This window comes from Ceratotherium simum, chromosome 17 (genome assembly GCF_057802395.1).
Source record: "Ceratotherium simum simum isolate JZ-2026a chromosome 17, ASM5780239v1, whole genome shotgun sequence".
NCBI lineage: Eukaryota > Metazoa > Chordata > Mammalia > Perissodactyla > Rhinocerotidae > Ceratotherium > Ceratotherium simum.
This window is the reverse complement of record NC_141916.1, coordinates 53,945,715-53,967,628: the sequence shown is the minus strand read 5'-3', so window position 1 is coordinate 53,967,628 and position 21,914 is coordinate 53,945,715. Positions and strand designations below refer to the sequence as shown.

The 21,914-nt window shown below is 49.8% G+C and overlaps 3 protein-coding genes and 1 non-coding gene across 6 annotated transcripts in view; 1 reads left to right on the top strand and 3 right to left on the bottom strand.

Moving 5' to 3' along the window:
- Positions 1-3,398: 3,398 nt before the first annotated feature.
- On the bottom strand, positions 3,399-8,447 carry PHB2 (prohibitin 2). 2 transcript variants are annotated; one of them, XM_087442818.1, is made up of 9 exons: positions 8,187-8,447; positions 7,954-8,038; positions 7,594-7,673; positions 6,561-6,745; positions 5,976-6,105; positions 5,768-5,871; positions 5,261-5,338; positions 4,495-4,571; positions 3,399-3,740 (listed from the first exon to the last, which is right to left on the bottom strand). In XM_087442818.1, the coding sequence occupies exons 1-9, from the start codon at positions 8,311-8,313 to the stop codon at positions 3,713-3,715; spliced, it is 894 nt and encodes a 297-aa protein (XP_087298944.1). In that variant the 5' UTR covers positions 8,314-8,447; the 3' UTR covers positions 3,399-3,712. The 2 variants fall into 2 exon arrangements, with proteins under 2 accessions (XP_087298944.1, XP_087298945.1); XM_087442819.1 differs by lacking the exon at positions 3,399-3,740 and having other exon boundaries at positions 4,491-4,571.
- Positions 5,431-5,697, bottom strand: LOC147914829 (small nucleolar RNA U89). Its single transcript, XR_015555039.1, has one exon. It is a non-coding gene; the product is annotated as a small nucleolar RNA U89 (small nucleolar RNA).
- Positions 8,448-8,618: 171 nt separating the features above from the next.
- EMG1 (EMG1 N1-specific pseudouridine methyltransferase) lies at positions 8,619-15,179 on the top strand. 2 transcript variants are annotated; one of them, XM_004438683.3, is made up of 6 exons: positions 8,619-8,874; positions 13,538-13,639; positions 13,749-13,890; positions 14,270-14,328; positions 14,404-14,553; positions 14,884-15,179. In XM_004438683.3, exons 1-6 carry the CDS (start codon positions 8,707-8,709, stop codon positions 14,995-14,997), a joined length of 735 nt encoding a protein of 244 aa, XP_004438740.1. In that variant the 5' UTR covers positions 8,619-8,706; the 3' UTR covers positions 14,998-15,179. The 2 variants fall into 2 exon arrangements, with proteins under 2 accessions (XP_004438740.1, XP_087298946.1); XM_087442820.1 differs by lacking the exon at positions 14,404-14,553.
- Positions 15,180-15,403: 224 nt separating this feature from the next.
- LPCAT3 (lysophosphatidylcholine acyltransferase 3) overlaps positions 15,404-21,914 on the bottom strand; it is a 45,651-nt gene continuing 39,140 nt past the window's right edge. Inside the window, exons 2-13 of the mRNA XM_014793876.2 lie at positions 21,442-21,549; positions 20,820-20,926; positions 20,167-20,260; positions 19,962-19,999; positions 19,347-19,525; positions 18,424-18,532; positions 17,584-17,670; positions 17,321-17,484; positions 16,532-16,679; positions 16,295-16,453; positions 16,059-16,187; positions 15,404-15,813 (exon numbers count right to left, since the gene is read on the bottom strand). Of these exons, the coding sequence (XP_014649362.2) occupies positions 16,071-16,187; positions 16,295-16,453; positions 16,532-16,679; positions 17,321-17,484; positions 17,584-17,670; positions 18,424-18,532; positions 19,347-19,525; positions 19,962-19,999; positions 20,167-20,260; positions 20,820-20,926; positions 21,442-21,549 (1,310 nt within the window). The 3' untranslated portion in view covers positions 15,404-15,813; positions 16,059-16,070. The remainder of the gene's footprint in view (positions 15,814-16,058; positions 16,188-16,294; positions 16,454-16,531; positions 16,680-17,320; positions 17,485-17,583; positions 17,671-18,423; positions 18,533-19,346; positions 19,526-19,961; positions 20,000-20,166; positions 20,261-20,819; positions 20,927-21,441; positions 21,550-21,914) is intronic.

Here is a 21,914-nt window from a genome sequence, read left to right as displayed (position 1 = left end):
CCTGCTGCCAGAGATGCTGAGTGGGCGCGTCCTGAAGCAATGTAGGCCTGTCACTCCTTCAGTGTATACTGTCTTTATGGAGTGTCCACTGTGTCACAGGCACTGGAGCAGGGCTGGCGGTGTGACAGTGAATAAGACAGCTCAGTGGAACTTAGGAGGCTGGGAGGGGAGACAGACCCAGAAACAGTCCACAAACATAAAACAAGTACATCAGGTGTTAGGAAGGATGCAAACAAAGGAGAGACACGGAGAAAGAGGGTGGGGGTTGAACTCTAATTGGGTACCGCCATAGCTCCCTGGAGCTCTCGCCCTCCAGGGGGTGGGAAGGTGGGGCGCTAACCTGTGGGCCTCAGGGCCCCTCTCCCAGCAACACCGTTTCTATCCCAGCCAGAGCTGCACAAAAGAAAGCAGGTCCCACTCCCTCTAACCGCCCTTGGGCTCACTGCCCAAGGCACTGAGGGGGGTCCAGGAGCGCTCTGCCTGGCGGCTGCTCCGGTTTCTCCGAGGGGCAGGGCTGCTCCGAGGGGCAGAGCGCAGGGAGCAGAGCAGGTCATTCCTCCCTGCAGCATTGCTGTAAGGGCTGAAGGAGGGCAGCTCGGGCCTTTAACTGGCCGGGTCAGTGCTGATGCTACTGGGCAGCTCAGGCCTCTCGGCAGGGCCAGGCACCCCAACACTAGGGCTGAGGACCCAGAGGTGCCCTGCTGGGACCTGCCTGCCCTCCACAGGCAGGGATGCCCAGCACAGGCCAGGCATGGGCGGGGGCACAACCCAATCCCTGCTGAGCTGACCCCTCACTGACCTCAGGGATCTCTGGGCCTCCAGGTCTGGCCGTGGGCTGGGTCTGAGGCCTCAGAGGAAGGGGCTAGCTGGGGGCAGGAGTGGCTGTGGGGAGAGGTGTAGGAGGAAGGCAAAGGGGTCCCAAGACAGCCCCTCCGTTTGTCTCTCTGGAGACCAGGCTCCCTAGTTGAGGCCCCGGGGGGGCTGAGGAGGCAGGTAAGAGAGAAGAGACCGCCGCCGGGAAAGGGTGGGAGGCCTAGCGCGGTGGCCAGGCCTCAGAGGAGGCGCCTGTGGCTGGCCCAGGGAGGGAAGGGGTTAAGGCAGTGGGGGGTCAGCCTATGGCAGGAGGACACACCTGTGCGCAGGGGCGGCGGGCGGGGCCCAGGTGAGGAGCCTGCGCTGCCTGGCAGGCGGAGAAGGAAGGAGGAAGAGCAGAGGCCAGGGCGGGCCCTCGGCCCTTGGATCCTAGGCCTTGGCTCCCCTTACTCTCCTCGACACTCACTCTCTGGGGGGCAGGCAGCCGGCTGACAGGTAAAGGCCACCCGGAGAGGGGTCCTGGGGCTGAGCTAGGGACTGCAGAGCCGGGGTGAGGGCTGGCGCATTGGTGTGTGTCGGGGGCAGGGGCAAGCCGTGGGGGTGGTGGGGGAAGGGGCTCAGAGGCCAAGAACAGATGGGCAGGGGGCTGCTGAAGCCCTGCGTGGGTCTCAGTGGATCAGCAAGCAGGGTGGAGCTGGTGGCGGGCTGCAGGACTCGCCCGGAAGTGTCCCCAGGGACGCGAGTGGTGGGGGGATGGGAGCCAGGGTTCTGCAGCCTCTCCACAGGGAGCCTGGGCCTAGAACTTCCTGACCTGGAGGTGGGCAGGCTGGGTGGGGGCCCCCGTCTTACCCAGCAGTGTTTGGGTGCTGCTTGGGAGTCTCTAATACTGCCGGGTAATGATGGAGGCCTCTGTCCCTGTGTCAGCGACATCCATGGCCTCAGGCCTCCAGCCCCCAGCTGCAACCCCCACTCTGGAACCTCCCCACACACCCTGAAAGCCCCTTCATCTTGAGAGGAGGGTGCTGCAGAAGAGGTGGCTCTCGGTTGGCTGGCTGCCCACTGAAGGGACACAATGGCCCCGAGCCCCTCCCCCAACCCAATGTGATTTTGTCATCTGGTGGATCTCAGAACCCACAGCTGACCTTGAGCTTGGGATTGGCTCAGGAACTCTCAAGAGACCTCACCTGGCCTGTGGCCAGGGTCCCTGTAGCAACTGGTCAGCTCTAGCCCGGAGCTGCGTGTCGGCTGGCTCTGGGTCCATCTTCCAGTACAGTGTTGGATGGTCTAATTGTGAAGCTCCTAACACTGTCTGGTAAAGATGGCCCCCGGGCCAGTGCCCTCGGCAATGACCTCCAGGGAGCCCTGAAGACCGTGGAGACCTCCTGACCATCAACCTCTGAATTTTACCCCTCTGGATGGGGGAAAATCACTAGGAAAAGGGGAACAATAGGGAGGAGACAAAATGGCTGCCTCTGCAGCTGCGGCAGGATTTGGAAACATTCTCGTTCTCCAGGCATCTCCCTTGTCTTCCTGCCTTTGGGACATGAAAGAAATAAAGTGTGACTAGGAGCTCATGGCAGGCTGATTCAGGTCACTTGACGCCTCTTTGGTCTTATTATCCATCTCATTTTAGGCTCCCAGCTCCTGAGGACTGGGACTGCCACATCTGCCTCACCTTCCTGTCCCTTTCACAATATTCAACCTGCTGAGCAGGGGAAAATTAATCTACTTTCTCCAAAAATCTAAGAAGCTGAAAATGAATCCAGGCCCTAACCCTCTAAGACTCACCTCCTCCCCTACCTACCAAGCGTTTGTAATTCCTGTGCATACTTTTGCCCTCCGCACTGTCTTATGGTTCCAAACGTCCCTTGTCTCCCCAAAAGGACAAGGGATGGGAAACAGCGGCTGTAGTGGCATGCAGGAACAAGCAGTGGCTTCATGTCTCTGGTGCTTGAGATTCAGCGAGGGCTGTCTTGGGAAGGATATGAGACGGCTTATGTAAAGACTAAAGACAGGCACCTGTTCTGGTGGGGGCCAGAGCTGCATGAGTGAACAGCTCACCTCCAAAGGTAGAGCTCTGTTAATGCATCTGGTGACTGCGAAATTGAAAGTGCGGGTAGCCCAAAGCAGGCAACACGATCCGCTGGGCTTTTGAACACGTAAGTCCCTTGATGGACACAGATGGTTTCCCCCAGAGCTACATGGAACCCTGCCACCAAGGAAGCGGCTACGTTGGGGTCATCAGATTTTTGGTCTAGCTCAGCAAAGCCACAGCTGTTCTAGCCTTAAAAAAAAGGAGATGTTGGTATACAAATGGGGTGATGTGGTACAAACAGCGGGTGGGGTGAAGAGTGCAGCTGGGCCTCAGGATCTGAGGGCCTGCTGTCCCCAGCTTGGGTCCTGTTTTGGATCTGACTCTGCTGGGCTTCCAAGGTGAGCTGCAGGGCCCCGGCTCTGCTCTTCCGTACCTGTCCTGGCCAGTCTTTGCTCCCCCTGCTGGCAGATTCAAAGAAAGACCCAGGAGCGTGTAACATGAGCACGCATGCGTGCCTCCCCAGCCCAGCTCAGACACATGAAGCTTTGACTTCAGCTGAAGTAATAAAAATTTATTGAGAATTCCTGGGATGGTGGTTATCACCTTCCAACCTTGAGTACGAAATCACTGAGAAATAACACACTGTCCCAATACCCCTGGCCCACACAGGGAGGAGGGAAGTCATTCCCGTGAAAATGGATCAGTCATCCTTCATCTGAGAAGGGCTGGGAGGACAGAGGCAGAGGGGACCATCACATGATACTGGGGGTGGGGTGGGGGTGTGCTGGACCCCGAGCTGGCTCCTCAAACACCAGGGGAGAAACAGATCCACTTCTCTGGGGGTGGAGTTCTTGGTTACCAGGTTCATTTCTTTCCCTTGATGAGGCTGTCACTGTGGAAACAAGACAGATGGATGACATTAAGGGACACAAATGTGAGAGGCAGAGCACCTCATGCCACTCCCTCAACTACCTTCCCCCAGATGAAAGTGTGTGTGTGTGGGGGAGAAGGGTAGAATGGGAGGTCAGAAAGGTGAGGTGTGGGGGAGGTGGCAGGAACCAGGAGATGAGCTTCAAGTCCCCATAGAAACAAGGGTGCATCAACACTTTACCTTCCTCTGTGGACACCAGGTCACCAGATGAACAGGAAACACAGAAAGAGAAGAGAAAGGCACACATGATTTGACAGCTTCAGGCACCACCCAGCTCTAAACCCTCCTTTGCTCCCAAGAGAAAAAGACAAATGGGTCAGAAGCCAGGAATCTCAGGCTCTGGAAAGGAAGAGATTGGGGCTCTTGGCCACGCCATTGCTCACCTCTCCTCTCCTAGAGTCCTTTCATGCCCCAGAGTAGTAATTTTAGGGCTCCCAAATAAGAATACTGAATATCATCTTTCAACACTTTTCAGTTAGATAAAACTTTACAATTACAATGCTTTTTACATGAATAATCCTATTTGATCTCAAAAAATTAATCCTATGAGATTCATTAGGAATGGTTAACCACCCACTGTTCTAATTTTGGTTCAGAGAAATGGTGTCTTTCAAGGGTCACACAAGTAAGCTGGTAAGAGGCTCCAGAGCCCAGCTGACCAGACTCTGGTCCCAGGTTCTTTGTGACACCGCATCATGGAGGTCATGTCTCTCACCGGGTGAAACTTTCATCCTGTAGGTTCAGCACAAGGTTGTCCGCAGTGAGATAGATACGATTCTGTGATGTGGCGATCTATGGGGCAGGAAATAAAGACAGATGCTTGTATTTTTTTTTTGTGTGAGGAAGATCAGCCCTGAGCTAATACCCGTGCTAATCCTCTTCTTTTTGCTGAGGAAGACCGGCTCTGAGCTAACATCTATTGCCAATCCTCCTTCTCCCCCGCCTCCCCCAAAGCCCCAGTAGATAGTTGTAGGTCATAGCTGCACATCCTTCTAGTTGCTGTATGTGGGATGCGGCCTCAGCATGGCCGGAGAAGCGGTGCCTCGGTGTGCGCCCGGGATCCGAACCTGGGCCGCCAGTAGCAGAGCACGTGCACTTATACCGCTAAGCCACGGGGCTGGCCTCAGATGCTTGTATTAATTGAAGCAGACTTTGATTCCTACCCTTGCAATTCAATAACCACTGATGGAACACATGTGGGTTAGGAACAGGGCTACAGCAGAGGAAGACATGGTTTCTGCCCTCAGACAGGGACCCAGAGCAGTGAGCAACGCTGATGTGTCAGTATCGTAACAAAGGAATGAACAAAAGGTCAGGGGAACCCAGAGGAACTGTTTTTGATGAGGGGGAAGAATGTTAGAGAAGCCAGTTCGAGCAGAAACCTGAACAAGCAACACTCTAACTCCTCCGTTCAATATGCTTCAACTGAAAACATCTGCGCTCTCAAGGCAGCCCTGTGAGGGGCTGGGCTCCAAACTCACCGTCTTGGAGATGTTCTGGGCTGCCCGGATCTTGCGCAGTTTGATGTAGCCTGGGTTCTTGCTCAGTGCTTCTCCAAGGTGAGCAGGGTGGGGTTAAGGAGTCACACAAGGCCGGTCTCAATCCCTGGCCCCATCCTTACTACTCCCCTCACTCCAGCCCTCCTCTGGGCTGTCAGATCCAAGGTTGCGCTCAGGTGGCTCGTGCCTAATCCTACTTTGGTCCCCACCTGTGGGCCCCCCTACAGGCAGCTGCCAGGAACTGGAGGTAGCAGCAGAAATAGAGGAAAGGCCAGCAGTGCTGTGGATCTGCCTTACAGTGAGGAGCCAAGCCTCCAGTACCCCCACTGAGATTTCAGATCCCATTCAAAACCTCCACCCCCCAGGGAGCCAAGAATCAGAGAGCACGGAGTCGCATTCGCCTTAGTCTCATCAGCCGGCCCACAAGGGAGGATGGGGAAAGCAAACCGCCCCAGGAGCTGGGCTGAGATCTCTCCAGCAGAAGGATATCATCCTGGCAGCCTCAGCCTCACCCTCAGCCTGCACTATCTTCTGTCGCTGTTCCTGCTTTGCTTTTTCCACTAAGAACTGGGCCCGCTGGGCCTCCTGCTGGGCTGTGGTGGGAGAGAATCAAGGGGTCAGAGATGTGAGGTATCAGGGACCCCATCTCTTCCCCTGCGTTCTCAGAAACCCTCGCCCTACTCCTCTTGTAACTCACCCACTTGTTTGGCTTCTACAGCAGCTGTGTACTCGCGGCTGAAGCTCAGCTCTGTGATGGCTACGTCATCCAGGATGAGGCTGAAGTCCTTGGCCCTCTCTGTCAGCTCCCGTCGGATCAACAGGGATACCTGGGAGGCGGGGCAAGGAGGGGAAAGGGGAGGTTTGAGGGGGACTGGAAAACTGAAAGGAAAGTATGTTGCTGTGACCCTATGAATACTAGCTCTCCTAAAAATGGCAGAAAACTCACTAACCCTTTCTTAGTCCCTCACTAGAACATCTGAATTGGAAAGGACTTGGTCCAATCTTTTCAGCAGGTCCCACTGACTCCTAACCTTCCACTCCCCCCAGTACAATATGCATCTGTAGACTGTTACTCTTTTCTCCCATGCTTCCCAACACTGACTGCTATTAAGTTCCAGTCTGAGGTCTCATTTCCCAGTGGCCATTAGTACAGCTTTCAGATGGAAGTGGAACTAGGGTCACAATCCTTTTCTAATGAGTTGCCTTTCCTAACCCCTAGAACCTTGGGCCCAGGAGGGAAATGCTGACACAATGCAGATGGTGACAGGAGCTAGAATCAGACCTGCGCCCGCTGGGTGATCAGCTGTGAGGCGTTGAACTTGGCCACCACACTCTTGAGCACCTCGTTGACAATGGACGGCAACACTCGCTCCTCGTAGTCCAGCCCCAGGCGCTGGTACATGCTGGGAAGCTCCAGGGCATTGGGTCGAGACAGCACTCGGAGGGAGATGTTCACCATCTGCAGGTCTAAGAGTGATGTCAGCAGTGGCTGCTCAAGGCCATGGGGGCCTCATCTGGCCTGGTGGACCTGCACCCCTCCCCAAGCATTTTCTCCTCCATGTGCTTCCCTCTATACCTAGTGCAACGCTGTGCAGTCTGAACTCCCCTGGGCGGGGAGGGTGATCTGGTGACAAGATGTGACTCGGCACAGGCCAAATGCATCCTCATCCACTGTGATGTCTTCTCAACCTGCAACCCTCCAGCAGTAAAGCTGACCTCTCTTCACCACTGTACTATGTGCAACCTTGACTGCAGGCTCTACATACTGTACCGTAATCACCTGTCTCCTTTACTAGATTGTAAGGACTTCAGGACAAGAATTGTGTGTTATGAATCCTTTACTGCCAAGGCCCAGGGTTTAGGGAATTTTAGGTGACCTGCACTAAAAATAGTACAAAAAAGTACATCACAGGTGAGCTACTTGCCTCAGTTGTGTACATGCCTCTGTGTGTGTGTATGAGGGAACAGGCGCACCAGTGAAGAGCGGGGCCAAGCTTCCCCAGGACAGGGTGTACCAGTGGATGTAACTAACAAGTCAAGCAGTTAAAGACAAAAAGGCCTTAAAATAAGGCTTTGATCTTGGCAGTGAACAAGACAAAGGAGAAACAACGCTCTTCACTGAGTTTACAATACCTGGGAGGAGCAGTTAATAAAAATGTGCAAACATGTCCAGAATGTACTACTTTAACCCCAGAAGCAGGTACTGTTATTACAGCTCACTGGCATCCTCCCCCCCGCCCCCGGGGGTCTCCTGCCAGGCCCCCCTATTTACTTTAGGTGGCCCATCTGCCAGTGACTCTGGTGTCCAGTCCTACCTTTGGAGCCTGTGGGGGAGGAAATTTTTCGAGGTCTGGCTCGAATGTCATAGATGATGGGGTACTGGAACCAGGGGATCCTGGAGGGGAGGGAACAGGGATAGGTGTTAGGAGACTGCAGTGTCACTAGTGTTGCCCGGTTTTCCATCACCACGTGTTTCCTGCCCTTCTCCTTCTCTTAATGACCACGGACAAGGGGAAATTCTCTTCTCATTTTGGCAACAACAGTTTACGTGCTGCTGGAGTTTTGAGCAGCACCCACTGTCCTGAGAGAGCGGGTGGATCCTGTTGGAAGTCCCACTATAGCCACTGGCGGGTAGGCGTTCAAGGGTGAAGGGTCAAGGCTCTGCCCGCCATTACCTGAAGTGAAGGCCCTCGGCGAGAATGGTGTCCTGCTGCACGCCGCCGATCCGATTAAAGAAGATGGCTCTGTGCCCGCCTTCCACTGAGGGGAGAGGGTGGGGGTCAGGGCAGGTCGCCGCGCAGAGGACGTGCCGGCCTCTGGTGGGGCAGGTGAGCGCGGGGACCGGCGGGGCCGGGCGGGGGTCGGGGAGGGACGGCTGGTGTCTGGAGGGCGGGCGCAGGTAGCTCACCGGTGAACACCGACTCGCGGACGCCGTAGGCCACGGCGCCGGCCCCCAGCAGCAGCTTCAGCGCCGTGCCCATGCCCCGCGGCCCGGAGGGCAGCCGTCCCGCTAAGTCCTTCAAGTTCTGGGCCATGTCTGGTCCGCAGGCCTGCGGCACCAGAGTCAGACGGGGGTGCCGGCCCGCACGCCTCTACCCAACTCCAGTTTAGGACTCGCACCCTTCACACGAGGGTCCGGGGCCCCAGGTGCTTGCGGGAGAAAGGGCACCGGAAGTGCGCTCGCTTCTAAACCCTCCCCCCTGGCCACTGCGGACCCGAACTTCGCGCACAGGAATTACGCATCCGGAAGTTCCCGCCCCTTTCTGGAACCCTGCCCTCCCAGAGAGACTTCGGTAGCGCCAGACGACAAGCTATCTTCGTTTCCAAGCGCCCACTTTCAAAATGGCAGCCGGAAGGAAGTTTGCGATTCGAGTGATCCCGAGGTTTTAATCTAAGGACGTTAGCACAATTTCCGGCCCGGTGGCAAGATGGCTGCGCCCCGTGGTGGACTCCAACCTCGTGAGCGGCGAGATGGGGAGCCGGAGCAGGGTTGGGATGCCGTGGCGCCCAAGCGGCCCCGACTCGGGGCGGGAAGCAAGATCGGAGGCCGTAGGCTCATTGTGGTGCTGGAAGGGGCCAGTCTGGAGACGGTCAAGGTAGTTGGGGACAAGAAGCGCAGAATTAGTAGCTCGAACGGGTGGGACCCGGTGGGATGAGGGTGAAGGGCTCAAAGTGGTTGGAGATGGCAGAGAGGTGAAACATGCTTTTGGAGGAAGAGTGGCCTGGTTGACTGTCTCTTGGTTTAATGTCCTGGGTTGGCACTATTCGTTTTCTTCTGCCCTTCTTGAATCCCATTGCAACCGTCACGGCCTTGCTTCCAATGGGTTTACCAGGATTTTGTGATATGAAGTCATCTAACGGGAGGGGAGTTTCCTCCATCGCATCTCCTCACTTCATCCCAAGTTAAGTTACAGGGCAGAGGAGAAAGGTAGTTACTGTAGCTTAGTCTGCCCACCTTTTATTAGTAAGGACTTCGTGTTTTAATTTGCTAAAAGGTGTCTACTGTCATCCTTCTCTATATTACTATCCACTTCGAAACACTGTCTGGATCAGATTATCATTTAATACTTTCACGTGTTTATTTTTACCTGTTATTCAGCTCTGTACTCGAATAAACCTAGCAATTTCCTGTCTTAAAACTTTGTGTAGTGTTCTCATTCCCTGTTAATTTTTTCGTTTCTCTTAAGGTTAGAGCTAAGCTTGTTCAATGAGTAGTAGGCCCAGAAGAAATAGCGCTGGTTTAGAATTCAGACCTGGATTTTAATCTTGGTTCTTATACTCATTTTAAGTGTGTGATCTTGAGAAAACAAGTTTGTCCTCAGTTTGTAAAGTGGGGGTTAATACTCTACATTGTATGGAATGTACTTTACATTGATTGTAATGAAAGAGTACATTGTATGAAAAGTAGTACATTTTCATAGTAATCTATGCTTAATTCTTTTCCATATTTCCTTCCTCAACCACTGTGGCACTTTATTAGGCTAGGAAACTTTTTTTTTTTTTAAATGACCAGCTAATCAGATTTCATCTTTCATTTTCTTCTGTAATTGATATTTCTAACCTAATTATAGGTTCTTATATTCATTCCTCACTTAATTGCCTGCTATCTAACTTATTCTGAATGTCACATAACCACTTCATTTCTTCATATGTTCCATGGGGATGATAGTAGTACCTACCTTAGTGGGTTGTTGAGAGGATTAAAAGAGTTAATATGTGTAAAGGGTTTAGAATAATGTCTGTCACTTGGAATTAGTTATTATTGTTATTGATTCTAGGTTACTTATTAAGAAGTTGAAAAGGTCATGGCCAGAAATTCCTAGAGCACACTCTGGAAGTGATACTGGCTCAAGACAAGGTTGACATGAGGGAAGCCATATTGTAGAAAAGAAAAACTCTATTGTAACTTTGAATGACCTCTGACAAACTAACCCAGCTGGATATGCACCCTCCAGGAGATCTAACTGCTCTGTAGATTTTATGACCCCTGCTTGTGCATGTACCAGCTGTGATAAGATGATATCTGCTTTTTTGAGTTCCTTAGGAATGTGATGACCCCCCAAACAGAGAATCTATGCTGATAGCCATCATCAGTGAAAACTGAACGATCTGGTGTGGCACTCCCAGTCTGTAACACCAGAAGGTCAACATTCCTAACCCCTCCCCAGTAACCCAAAGGCCTATATAACTGCTATAAGATTTCGTGCCCCCTTAAGATGGTTCTTTTGGACATGAGTCAGCCATCTTCCCTCTTGCTAACAAGCTGTAATAAAAAAGTCCTTTTTCTCCTACCACCTTGCCTCTTGACTATTGGCATGTCTTGCGGTGAGCAGAAGGCCCCACGTTGGGCGGTAACAGAAGAATTTAGGCCAAGTTGTCATTAATGGTACTCCAAGGGTGATAGAATTGATAGCTGGTTGAATTCTTCTGTACCGTTACCTTTGGCTTCCTTCTGCTGGTACCTCTTGCTTCTGCCAGCCTCATCTGGGCCTGCTCTCTCCATTCATTCATTCATTCATTTTTTTATTTTTGCTGAGGAAGATTCGCCCTGAGCTAACATCTGTGCCAGTCTTCCTCTCCTTTATATGTGTGACAGCTCCAGGACAGCTCCACAGCATGGCTGATGAGTGGAGTAGGTCAGTGCCTGGGATCCAAACCTGGGAACCCAGGCCGCCGAAGCGGAGCGTGTGGAACTTGAAGCACTTGGCCTGTGGCCGGGGCCCCTCTCCATTTATTTTTTATATCCAGCCTCATTGGCCTTCTTTAAGCTCTTTGAAAGAACTAAGTTCTCTTACACCTTAAGGCCATTGCACATGATGTTCTCTAACTGGAAGCTCCCTTTACGCAGTTCTTTGCTTCATTAATTCCTACTGAATGTGCATTCATTTAACAATTAGTGAGTCTATTATGCTGCTCATTCTTCAGTTATTAGGTTAAATGTTATTTCCTCATAGAAATGACACCCTTCCTGGTGTAAATCAGGTCCCCTGTTATAATCCTTTAATGAACCATTTACTTTTCCTTTATAATGTTTATCACAATTTAAATATTCATGTGGCTGTTTACTGTTTGTCTCTTCCTCTAGAAGGCTCTATGAGGACAGAATAAGGTTTTAAAAATTCTTATATCTCTAATACCTACTACAGAAAATAGATACACGTGGTATTCATTCTCTGATTATTCTAGTTAGTGGTTTTCAAGCTTATTAACCACAACCCACAATAAAAAAATTACACTGTGAGCCAATACACACACTCAACTGTAGTCACGCATCACTTAATGATGGGATACGTTCTGAGAAATGCGTTAGGCAATTTCGTCCTTGTGTGAACATCATAGAGTGTACTTACACAAACCTAGGTGGTATAGCCTACTACACACTTAGGCTATATAGTACTAATCTTATGGGGCCACCGTCATATATGCGGTCCGTCATTGACTGAAATGTCATTATGTGGTGCACAACTGTATATGAAACCAAAAGTTTCATAAAGCATTACTTACCATTACCACATGTGAAGTACTCTGATGTTTTCTATTCTATTTCATTAAAAGAACAAAAACCCTGGTTATAACTTACTAATGGGTTGAAACTGGATTCTTCTATTTAAGAGGTTCTTTTTCTGCTATAAGTAAGTGTCCCATGGACTTAGTTCTAGGTCCTTTTGTTCTTTCTCTGTGCTTACTCTCTGTGACATTCTTGTTATTTCAGTTATTCAATTAATTTCAAAATTTACATGCCTCCTCCCCCAAACTTTTTGGAGTCATATGTCTCAAGAGGTTGCCAGACATACACATGTTCTATTGATACATAAAAACTTAGCCTTTCACTTGGCGGTTAAGTCCGTGCGCTCCACTGCTGGTGGCCTGGGTTCGGATCCCGGGCGCGCACTGAGGCACTGCTTCTCTGGCCATGCTGAGGCCGAGTCCCACATACGGCAACTAGAAGGATGTGCAGCTATGACATACAACTATCTACTGGGGCTTTGGGGGAGAAAAAATAAATAAAATCTTTAAAAAAAAACAACAACAAAAAACTCAGCCTTTCAAAACCTGTATTTGTACTTAGTAGTATGTTTTTAAATTTTTTTTTTTTTTTTGTTTGTTTATTTTTCCGCAAAGCCCCAGTAGATAGTTGTATGTCATAGTTGCACAGCCTTCCAGTTGCTGTATGTGGGACGCGGCCTCAGCATGGCGGGACAAGCGGCGCGTCGGTGCTCGCCCGGGATCCGAACCCAGGCCGCCAGCAGCGCAGCGCGCGCACTTAACTGCTAAGCCACGGGGCCGGCCCAGTAGTATGTTTTTAGTCTTTTTACTGACCACCTAATGCTCCTAGGACTCTAAATTGCAATTTGCAATTATTTCTTTTAGCTGCTACAGATGGATCCAGCCAGATCTTTAGTATCAAACTTCTAGCTGGTGTCTTTTCCAGTATACACAGAGTTGCCAGCATAATATTCTTCAGTCATTCTCATGCCCCTGTTATTCCAAAATTATTTCTGGCTTTGTGCCTGATACTTGAGGGTTCTGCAGTTTACAAAGCAATTTCATCTATAATCATTCCCATTCAGTGTCCCAGTTCCCACTTTTTCAGCATCATTTTCTTTCTTCACATTTCTGCTTTTTCTTATTCTGTCTTTACCTTTGCTCACATGTCTTAAACTGGGAACAACCCCTCTTGTTTTACTTCTGAGAGAATATCCCTTGATTAAACTACCTCCTGCATCATTAGAATTTTCACACTTCTTCCTGTTCAGATTTGCAGTTCTCTTAGTGCGTATTTGTTATAAGCAAACTGAGGGTAGTGACCATGTATATTTTGCCCACAGTATACAAAATGCTCCTGTGATGAACAAGTATTCAGCGCTGCTCACTAACCTTACTCCTACCTGGTTCCAGAATACCCCACCGGCTTCACCTAATAACCATAGGTTTTGAAATTAAAGCCAGTCTAGATCGTGATTTCTAGTCTAGTCTCGAAATCACAGGTTGTGCCCTTCTCTTTTCCCTCTAAGATCAGTTATGGGGGTGGGGGGGAGTAGAGAGAGGAGGGCAACATGCTTGCACGGTAATCCCCCAAAGGGCTTGTGGGGCCCTACCCCAGAGTGTCTGATTCAGTAGATCTAGAGTGGGCCTGAGAACTTGACTGTCTTAACAAATTTCCAGATGCTGCTGCTGGTTTGGGGACGACATTTTGAGAATCACTAGGCTAGGTCAAAGCAGCTCATATTCCTCTCCATCATGTTCCCTGTTCTTCAGGTAGGGAAGACATATGAGCTGCTGAACTGTGACAAGCACAAGTCTATGTTGTTGAAGAATGGACGGGACCCTGGGGAAGTGAGACCAGACATAGCTCACCAGGTAACTCCAGGGACAGCTCACAAATCCTTGAGCCTTCATATAGAAGGTAGAGCAGCTGCACACTATTTCTCTTCAGTCCTAACTGTGCCCTGGTTTCTGCCGCCCTCAGAGTTTACTGATGCTGATGGACAGTCCCCTGAACCGAGCTGGCTTGCTACAGGTTTATATCCACACACAGAAGAATGTGCTGATTGAAGTGAACCCCCAGACTCGAATTCCCAGAACCTTTGACCGCTTTTGTGGCCTCATGGGTGAGACCTTTAGGACTTAAAGTTCAGAATGAACTTGGCAATAGTGAAGAAGGGAGGAAGAGGAAAAGGGATAAATTAAGTGTAGAATTTTGAAGTGGAGGGAGGGGGGCACGTGACTGATACCAAAACAAGGACTCTTCATTATCTTTCTGTGTGCATGGGTGAAGCCTGCATGGGTTCCTGGCTGAGTGAAAGAGGGAGAGTGAACCCATCGCCGTACCACTAGTCACATGCTTGACAACTGCTTGTTGATGACGTTTTAGGAGTAGTGTGGACATAAAGGACACATGGATGCCCCTTACCGAGGGGTGTTTCCGGTTAGATTACTGGGCAGAGATAGGGTCTCCACCTAGCTCTAAACTCCTTTTTTCTGCCCTAGTTCAGCTTTTACACAAACTCAGTGTTCGAGCAGCTGACGGCCCCCAGAAGCTCTTAAAGGTGAGGTATTTACACCTACTGGTTGGAGGTAGGGTTCTGAGAATGCTTCTGGGGCTGAGTTTTCTTTTTCTTTAGGTAATTAAGAATCCAGTGTCAGATCACTTCCCAGTGGGATGTATGAAAGTTGGTACTTCATTTTCCACCCCGGTCGTCAGTGACGTGCGAGAGTTGGTGCCCAGCAGTGACCCTATTGTTTTTGTGGTGGGGGCCTTTGCCCATGGCAAGGTAAGGGCTGGGCTCAACTCTTAGATTCTTCGTAGAGCTGGAGCTTAGTACAGAATTCCGAGTTAGCATTTTCACGATCCTTGTCCTTATAAGTTGGGAAATAGAGGGTAGGAAGAAAGCTGGAAGACAAATGGGGTTCCACAGCATGCATCCTTTAAGGCCTGCTGGCACATTTGTCATAGTCAAAGCTAGGACTTCTTCATCCGTTGTACAAATCTGATATTAAACAGCACTGTGAAACATTCGCTCAGCCCTCTTTTTCCTGCCCTGAAGAAGGGCTGAACCTGTACCGAGGGATCGAGTTGGCTGACAGAACTGTTCTCTCCTTAGGTCAGTGTGGAGTATACAGAGAAGATGGTGTCCATCAGCAACTACCCCCTTTCTGCTGCCCTCACCTGTGCAAAACTTACCACAGCCTTTGAAGAAGTATGGGGCGTCATCTGACAGTAGAACCTTGTTCTGAAACAGAGACTGTGGACATTGCATCCCTTGACCCTGTTCTCAACTCACTGTTGGAAGATGACCTTCCTGCACCAAGACTGTGGTGTTTGCAGAAGCTGAGGCTGTGCAGTTGCTATTTGTTTATCCTATAAAAACTGCTCCTATAAACCTGGTTGTTCTCTGGGGATGCCTCAACTTAGTATCTAATGGTGTCAACTGGTGGTTCTCCTCAGACTTCAGAGAGAGACGTGAGGTTACGGTGTGTGCACTTTAGTTCCGAGCTTTGCACGTGGGCTTTGGCTCAAAACTTCTGAGATTATTGTGCTCCAAAGGAAAGAGCCCTGAGTAGTTCAGCCATGGCAAGCATGGAGAACTGGGTCTGAAAGAAGGCAGCCAGGAATGCTAGCAGTGAAAAACTGAACAAACAGAAGTGATTTTATCTGGTACAGTTCCAAGGTAGAAAAAGTGGAGCAGGCGGGGCCTTGTACCCCTCTCCTCCCCCCCATGGGGGGGGCGGTGGTAGCGGCACGAATACAATCATAGTAAATTGGCAGAAGAAAAAAACAACCGATTCCTGGTTAGAGGGAGAGAGATAAGGCAACGTGCATGGGGGAGCCCAGAGGGGACACATGGGCCCCTCTACTCCTCCCACAAGAGTTTCTCCTTTGCCCCAAATGAAGACTTGGCTGGCAGCAGAGGCACAGCTGGGAATGCCATGTCTTCCCACTCCCTGGCTTCTATGTTCTCTGTGCTCTGGGGCCAAAGAGTGCTGTGAAAAGGGAGACAAGTCGTTTCTGCACCAGTCCTGCTCTAGGCCACCTGCAAGAGAAGAAATTTGATTGGGAGGCTGGTCAGAGTTATTCCTCCTAGTCCCTGGTCTGTAGCCCTTCCAGCTTCTTCCTGCCATGCCTAAGAGTAGTCAGTGCCCCATCCCGTGTTTCCAGAAGCCAGGTTACCCTGAGATTCACCCCAAATTTCCAATACTACATTCTCCCCTGCCCCCAATCTCTTGCTCCAATCTGTAACCTGGTAGTTTCAGCTTAGCTGTAGGGATGTTTACTTACCAGGGAAACAGATTATTCCATTTTCTTTAACTTCTCTTTCCTTGGCACCATTGCTTTGTGAACATAAGGCAATATGAACAGTAGGCTCAAGAAGAAAACGTGGCCAAGAAAATAGATGGATTTATACACCTGTGGAGAGATACAGGCCACTGAGGTAGGCAGAGGGCATAGAATGTCCCTTACTGCCTGAGGTTTCAGTGATTCCCTCGCATCCTTGCAAGCAGGCCCTCACTTACCTTAAGCCATTTGTCCCAAGTGAAGAGGCAGAAGGCAGTCATTGAGTAACCCATGAAGAGCCAGTGGATAGTCTGCTGCACCAGATAGTAGAAGGGTTGTAGGACAGTAATGGAAGCCAGGTTGCTCAGGGTTGGGCTCTCTTGAATTAGGCTGGTAGCCTGGGGAGGAAGGGGAGAGGTCATCAGTGTCTTGTCCCTTCTCATTTTACCTTTTCACCCACCACCCTTAAGGCCTACCTGTCTTTCCACGATAACAATGAGGAATTCCATCTGGAAGCAGACCAGGTATCCTGAGTGTAGGCCATGCCAGAGGGCCAAGAATAACAATGAGAGACCATGGGATAGTTCTTTATTTCCAAGGAACTTGAGTCGTTTGAAGAAGTAACTAGAGAAAAGGTTGGGTAAGGATGAGCCTCAGACCAGTCCTTGCACTCCCACCATCCTGCCTCTGGGTTCTCCGCAGCCTGAGGAGTGCAGTGGTGGTGGCTGGCTCCCCCATGGGGCCACCTGGGGTAAGGGAGGCAGTGCCATCTGATCAGCTGTAGAAATGGAGGGCAGTGAGGTTGATGACTCACAGTTGAGAGACAGAAAACAGACCTAAGGCTTAGCTGGGTGAACTTGGGCAAGCCACGTCGTACAACAGATAATGACAGAGCGCCTGAAACTGGGAATTGCAGTGGGGACCAGCTCTTTAACTCATGCTGTGTACACTCCAGTGGTGGGGACAGATAAACAAAGATGTTTACAAACAGGGCAACGGAGAACATAAAACCAGTGGCAGAACTGGGATTAAAACCTAGGACTGAAGGCACTTATATATCTTGCTTTCATTTTTCAAATGTGACAGGGATGTTTTTGGGGGTGGGGGTGGAGACAACAGCACGTGGGTGTGTGTGAGAATGATTAGAGCTTCTACCCAAAGTGGGACAAGATGGATAGAAGTCACATCACACATCCCTACCCTCAAATCCTGGAAAGCAGCGGAAGGAAGGAGCCAGGGCCCAGACCTCCCCTCTGGCTGCTTACCGGGCTACCCAGGCATTGGTGTTGGTGTTGAAAGAGGCGATGGTGCCAGCGAAGCGGGGGTTTGTTTCAAAGAGCCACACCTTCATGTTAGCACACGCATCCCACTTGGCCTTTCCATTTTCAAAGTCATTGAAGCCCAGCCCTGTCAAAATGCACACTCCTTCCTGAGGGAAGGAACCATTCAGTTAGAGTTCTTGCCCCTCTCCTCCCTACCCCGCCAACAGCTTGTCTAAATAAGACCTTGTTTCATCTTTTCTACTTACTGTGACCAGCCAACAGGTGACATATTTGTACAGCACAAACTTGCCCCAGACCAGCATGTACATGCAGCGGAACCAGAAAGGGTGGCTCTTGAGAGAAGAAAAAACACATGTGTGTTAGGGACACCACCCAGGCAAGGCAAATGTCCCTTAATGTTCCTTCCTTTCAAGCTTGTGGCTGGCTACTTCACGTCCGCCTGACAGTCGGCTTCGCTGCCTTTATAATCGGCTAAGAGGAATAAGCAGGGAGACCAGTGAACATCCATTCACCTCCTTTTCCTTGGAGAGTCCTAGAAACAGCACTGTCCTTAACTCTTCTCCTAAAGTACTGAGCACTTGGGACACTAAGTACTGAGGGACTTTCATAAACCCAAGTTCAATGTTAATTTAAGGAGGCAAACCTCCCCAGAGTGGGTAAGGGACTATTGAAGCCTCCCAGCTGGGCAGGAGCCAAAGCCAGCACTTCCCCCTCCCTCGGGTTTTGAATTCCCTAGAAGCCCCCAATCTATCAAGAGATGGAAACGGGCTGGAGAGGACCAGAAGCTGCTATGCTCCAAGGAGTCACTTGGCTGTGATAAAGCACGCTAAGAGCTGCTCCTGGGGAAGGCGAGGGGTGCTAAAAGTGCACCTGGCACAGCTCTGTGCCCGCGAAGGTCGTTCAGTGCTGGCTGATGAACATGTCCCGGCCCGGCTGGCATTGACACCAACTCTCCCAGATCTAGAGCAAAACCAACATGCATTTGTAGGTGGTATTACCCACTTGTTGGCTATCTACAGGGATCCTTGCCTGCCGTTTGCTATCTTGGATGCAGTCATACTGCTGCTGCTTTAGTAACCACTCACGTCATAGTCTTCAGTGAGGAGATAGTCTTCTGTGATGTGGGGGCTGAGCAGAGTGTAGCCCACTAGGTAGATAAGGCCCAGACTCAGGCGCTTGAGAGCAGGTATGGTGCTGGAAAGGAACAAGCAGGGTCACAACAGGCAGAGGCTACTCCCTTCACCCTCCGACCTTCAATTACGGAGAGGAGTGTTTCAGAGCGTGGCTATCGGTCTGGAATGGGACAAGTAGCTCTGCTGCCCCCGGTCTAGACTCAGTCTCAGGGAGACATCTTCTCTATGTGGCTGGATATGAGGAATGGTGAATGCAAAACCCTGCGAGTTACAGGGCAGGGCAGCCGGGGAGCAGTGTGGGTGAGTGTGGTGCTCATCCCTCAGGGATACCACTCATCTCAAGGTCTCAGTGTCCTCAGTCTATCGGGACTGAAACCCAACGCAGAGGAGATGAAAACGACCAACTTTCAATCTGCTCCTTCCCATCCCTGTTCAATCGATGCTCAAACAAAGGTAGACAAGTTCTCAGTGAAAGGATTTTTCTGGTAACTTTTAAATTTTTTACTGTGATTTATATTTATATACATTTTTATGTATTTAACAATCTTTTCTTTTAAGTGAGAAAATGAGTTTTAAAGGCAGGGATATGACTGGTTCAGGCAAAATCCTGTGGCCTAAAAGTGAATTTTTATGTTGATACTACAGGGTCAGCATGGATGGCTGGAAGTGACCTAAGCTGAAAAGGGCCCACTCTGTGCAGTGAGTAGGTACGTAGTGCCCGTTATGACAGGCCAGGAACTGTGTGGCACAGGCCTGTGGGCCAGGGCCATGCTGGAGAATGCAGCCAGGGCTGCCCTTCAGGAAAGTCACTTCAGAAGTGGCTTTGTATCAGGTGAGACACCTATACAGAGGTCTTGACCAAGAGGGGCAATTACCTGTTTGGTATCTTCCCTGGTATGTCAGTCAGCTGTCCCTGCACCAGCTTCATGTAGTGGTTCATTGAGAACTGGGGCCCTACCAAGAAGGCCCCATAGAAGTAGGAGAAACCAGCAACTTCCAGCAGGGAAGGGACACCCCGTATGGCATGTTTCTGTTGCTCAGAGGACAAGGAATTCTATGCCGAGAAGAGAATGAATGGTTCAGGATAACCTTGAATCTGCTCCCAAGAGCCAGTATGAGTGTTCCCCACCCTTGTGCCCCACTGAACTGGGGTTCTTCAAATAGCCATCTCTTTGAGGGGATGATATGGAGAAAAGTAGTTGCTTCAAGTGGAAATGAGTATGTGTAGGGGTAGCTTAGCAACAGTTGGCTGCTACTGCTTTTCCAAATGCCTTGCTGGCATTGATCTCTGGACTTTGTGCAAGAGCTGGATCCGGGAAAATTAGATTTGTTGATCCTTGCTCAGTGCTTTCTGCGACGGAGATCATACAGGCTGGGGATGAGGGAGAGGCTCTGCCCCTGGCATTTGGGTCCAGTCTTTTGGTAACCATGGCCTTTTTCTTCCCTCTGGTTAAACTTCTTAACCTCTCTGTGGAGGAATGGGTACTTACCGGATCTTTCCCTCCGTCAAAGTAGTCAACAGCCAAACCTGAGCAGAGAGAGAAGGTCTGGGTAGAGTAGAGGGAGAGGACACTGAGGATGTGGCCTGTGGACTGAGTGTAGCCAGGAGTGTCCGGGGGAGAGCACAGAGCAGGTTTATCATCAGATGGGGAGGAGCCTGGGTGTAAGAGGGGAAGGCAGTGACCCACCACTCACCAATCAGCTTCAAGGTCAGAACACAATGTGGCATTGTCCACTTGATATCGTAGTTGCCAGTGGCTGTGTAATAATATCCGGCAAGAAGGTAGGCCTGGGAGAGGGGGAATTATTTATTCTACCATTGCTACAATTTCTCTTATTTTCTCCCTGCTCTGAAATCCAATGTATTTTTTCATATTTCCTTTCTCCTGGTCTCATTAAAGGCTTTAAGAAGTTCCTATAAATGGAGAAACTGAGTCTGTAAAGGAGAAGAGACTTGCTCAAGGTTTCTCAACAAAATGAGGTCTGAGAATTTAGATGCTTAGATTCTGTAGCTGATTCTAGTCGATTTTCTACCTTGCCTTTAAGTGACTCCCCTCACGGACAGGTGGGCTAATCTTGGTCAGAATCAAAGAACTTTAATGGCACAGTCCTATGCAAAGGATTAGCTGGTACCCCTTCCTTGAGGCAGGTGAAGTATTTTCACTGCAACCTGCAGATGAAACACCTGGGGCCTGCCAAAAGTGACCTACCCAAAGTCGTACTGCTAAGTGTTGTTGGGAGACAGGATTAGAAAGTGGATCTTCCAGTTCATTGCTTTTTGTACACCACAGTCCTCGACTTCCCCCCATTCCCAAAGTGACCTGAGCTACCAAGGGAAAGATGTTTACCATCTGGAAGCAAAAGGTTGTGAGGACGGCAGTGATGGTGCGGCCCATTAGTCGAAGGATGAGGAACTGAAGCACAACACAGAGCAGGGAGTGGTAGACCTGGCTTCCTGGATGCAGAAAAGAGAGCAAATTTTAGCCTTTTTTTTTGCATTCCCACCCTTCCTGAGACTTCTAAACACAAAGAGAATGTATAAAGAAAAAACTTTGGTATTAGGATATTTTTTCCAAAATACCCTCATGTTTTGGAGGGTGGGAAGGAAATGAATTGTATAAATATAATGGACTGGCAGGGAGTTACTGTATTTCTGAATGTTTGCGCTAAGGGATGCTCCTGAGGGGACTGCTTGGATCTGTCATCCAGTTATAGCCACAGCAGAGAGAAACTGAAGCTTCTCTGATGGAGTCTGGCAAGCATAGCCACTCTCAAAATGTTTTTATCTGGGAGAGGAATGTACATAAAAGGAAAAGTTAAGCTGTGTTCCCATCCATACAAACCCTGTCTTTGCAAGCAGAGCATTAAAACTTCTGAACCCATCATATTCTCTCCAGGAAATTTTGTTCAAGTCTGTTCCTTCCCAGGTCCCCTCTAATCACAGTGCCACTGCTAACTCAGTTCACTCACCAAAGTTAAAATAAGCAATTGAGAGGCCTGTGAAGGTGTGGAAGAGATGGATGAGGTAGCTGTCCTTGTAGAAAAGGTAATGCCGATAAAACAAAGCCAGCGGGTAACCTAGATGAGGAGAAAGATCAGAGTGGGTTACTCGTGCCTGGTGCCCTCCCAATTTTGTTTTGGAAGTTTATCTGGCATGAAATTCAGCTCAGAGAGGAAAAAACATACATTATATGGATGTCAACAGAGAAGATGGTAACAGTAACCCCAAGAATCAAAGTCTTTTTGTAAATACAAATTTAAATTGAAGATACAAATTTTATATTGAGGTAATACAAAACTGGGTCCTAAGACTGGGTTTCACTCATAGCCTGTTAAATACTGCTAGGAATTTTCTCTGTGTTTTTCTTAAATGATATAAGGAATTGAGGGTGCCCAACTATGCCCAGAAACACTATTTTACACCTTTATGATCTATTGTGATT

What these genes read in the sequence shown, in the direction of transcription:
- PHB2 (XM_087442818.1), bottom strand. Translation starts at nt 8,313, where the DNA reads ATGGCCCAGAACTTGAAGGACTTAGCGGGACGGCTGCCCTCCGGGCCG. An exon ending in GCCGAGGGCCTTCACTTCAG is followed by an intron (nt 7,674 to 7,953) that starts GTAATGGCGGGC and finishes CCTCCCCTCCAG; the next exon opens with GATCCCCTGGTTCCAGTACC. An exon ending in CCCAGAACATCTCCAAGACG is followed by an intron (nt 4,572 to 5,260) that starts GTGAGTTTGGAG and finishes CCTGCCCCATAG; the next exon opens with ATCGCCACATCACAGAATCG.
- EMG1 (XM_004438683.3), top strand. Translation starts at nt 8,707, where the DNA reads ATGGCTGCGCCCCGTGGTGGACTCCAACCTCGTGAGCGGCGAGATGGG. An exon ending in CCAGTCTGGAGACGGTCAAG is followed by an intron (nt 8,875 to 13,537) that starts GTAGTTGGGGAC and finishes CCTGTTCTTCAG; the next exon opens with GTAGGGAAGACATATGAGCT. An exon ending in GACCAGACATAGCTCACCAG is followed by an intron (nt 13,640 to 13,748) that starts GTAACTCCAGGG and finishes TGCCGCCCTCAG; the next exon opens with AGTTTACTGATGCTGATGGA.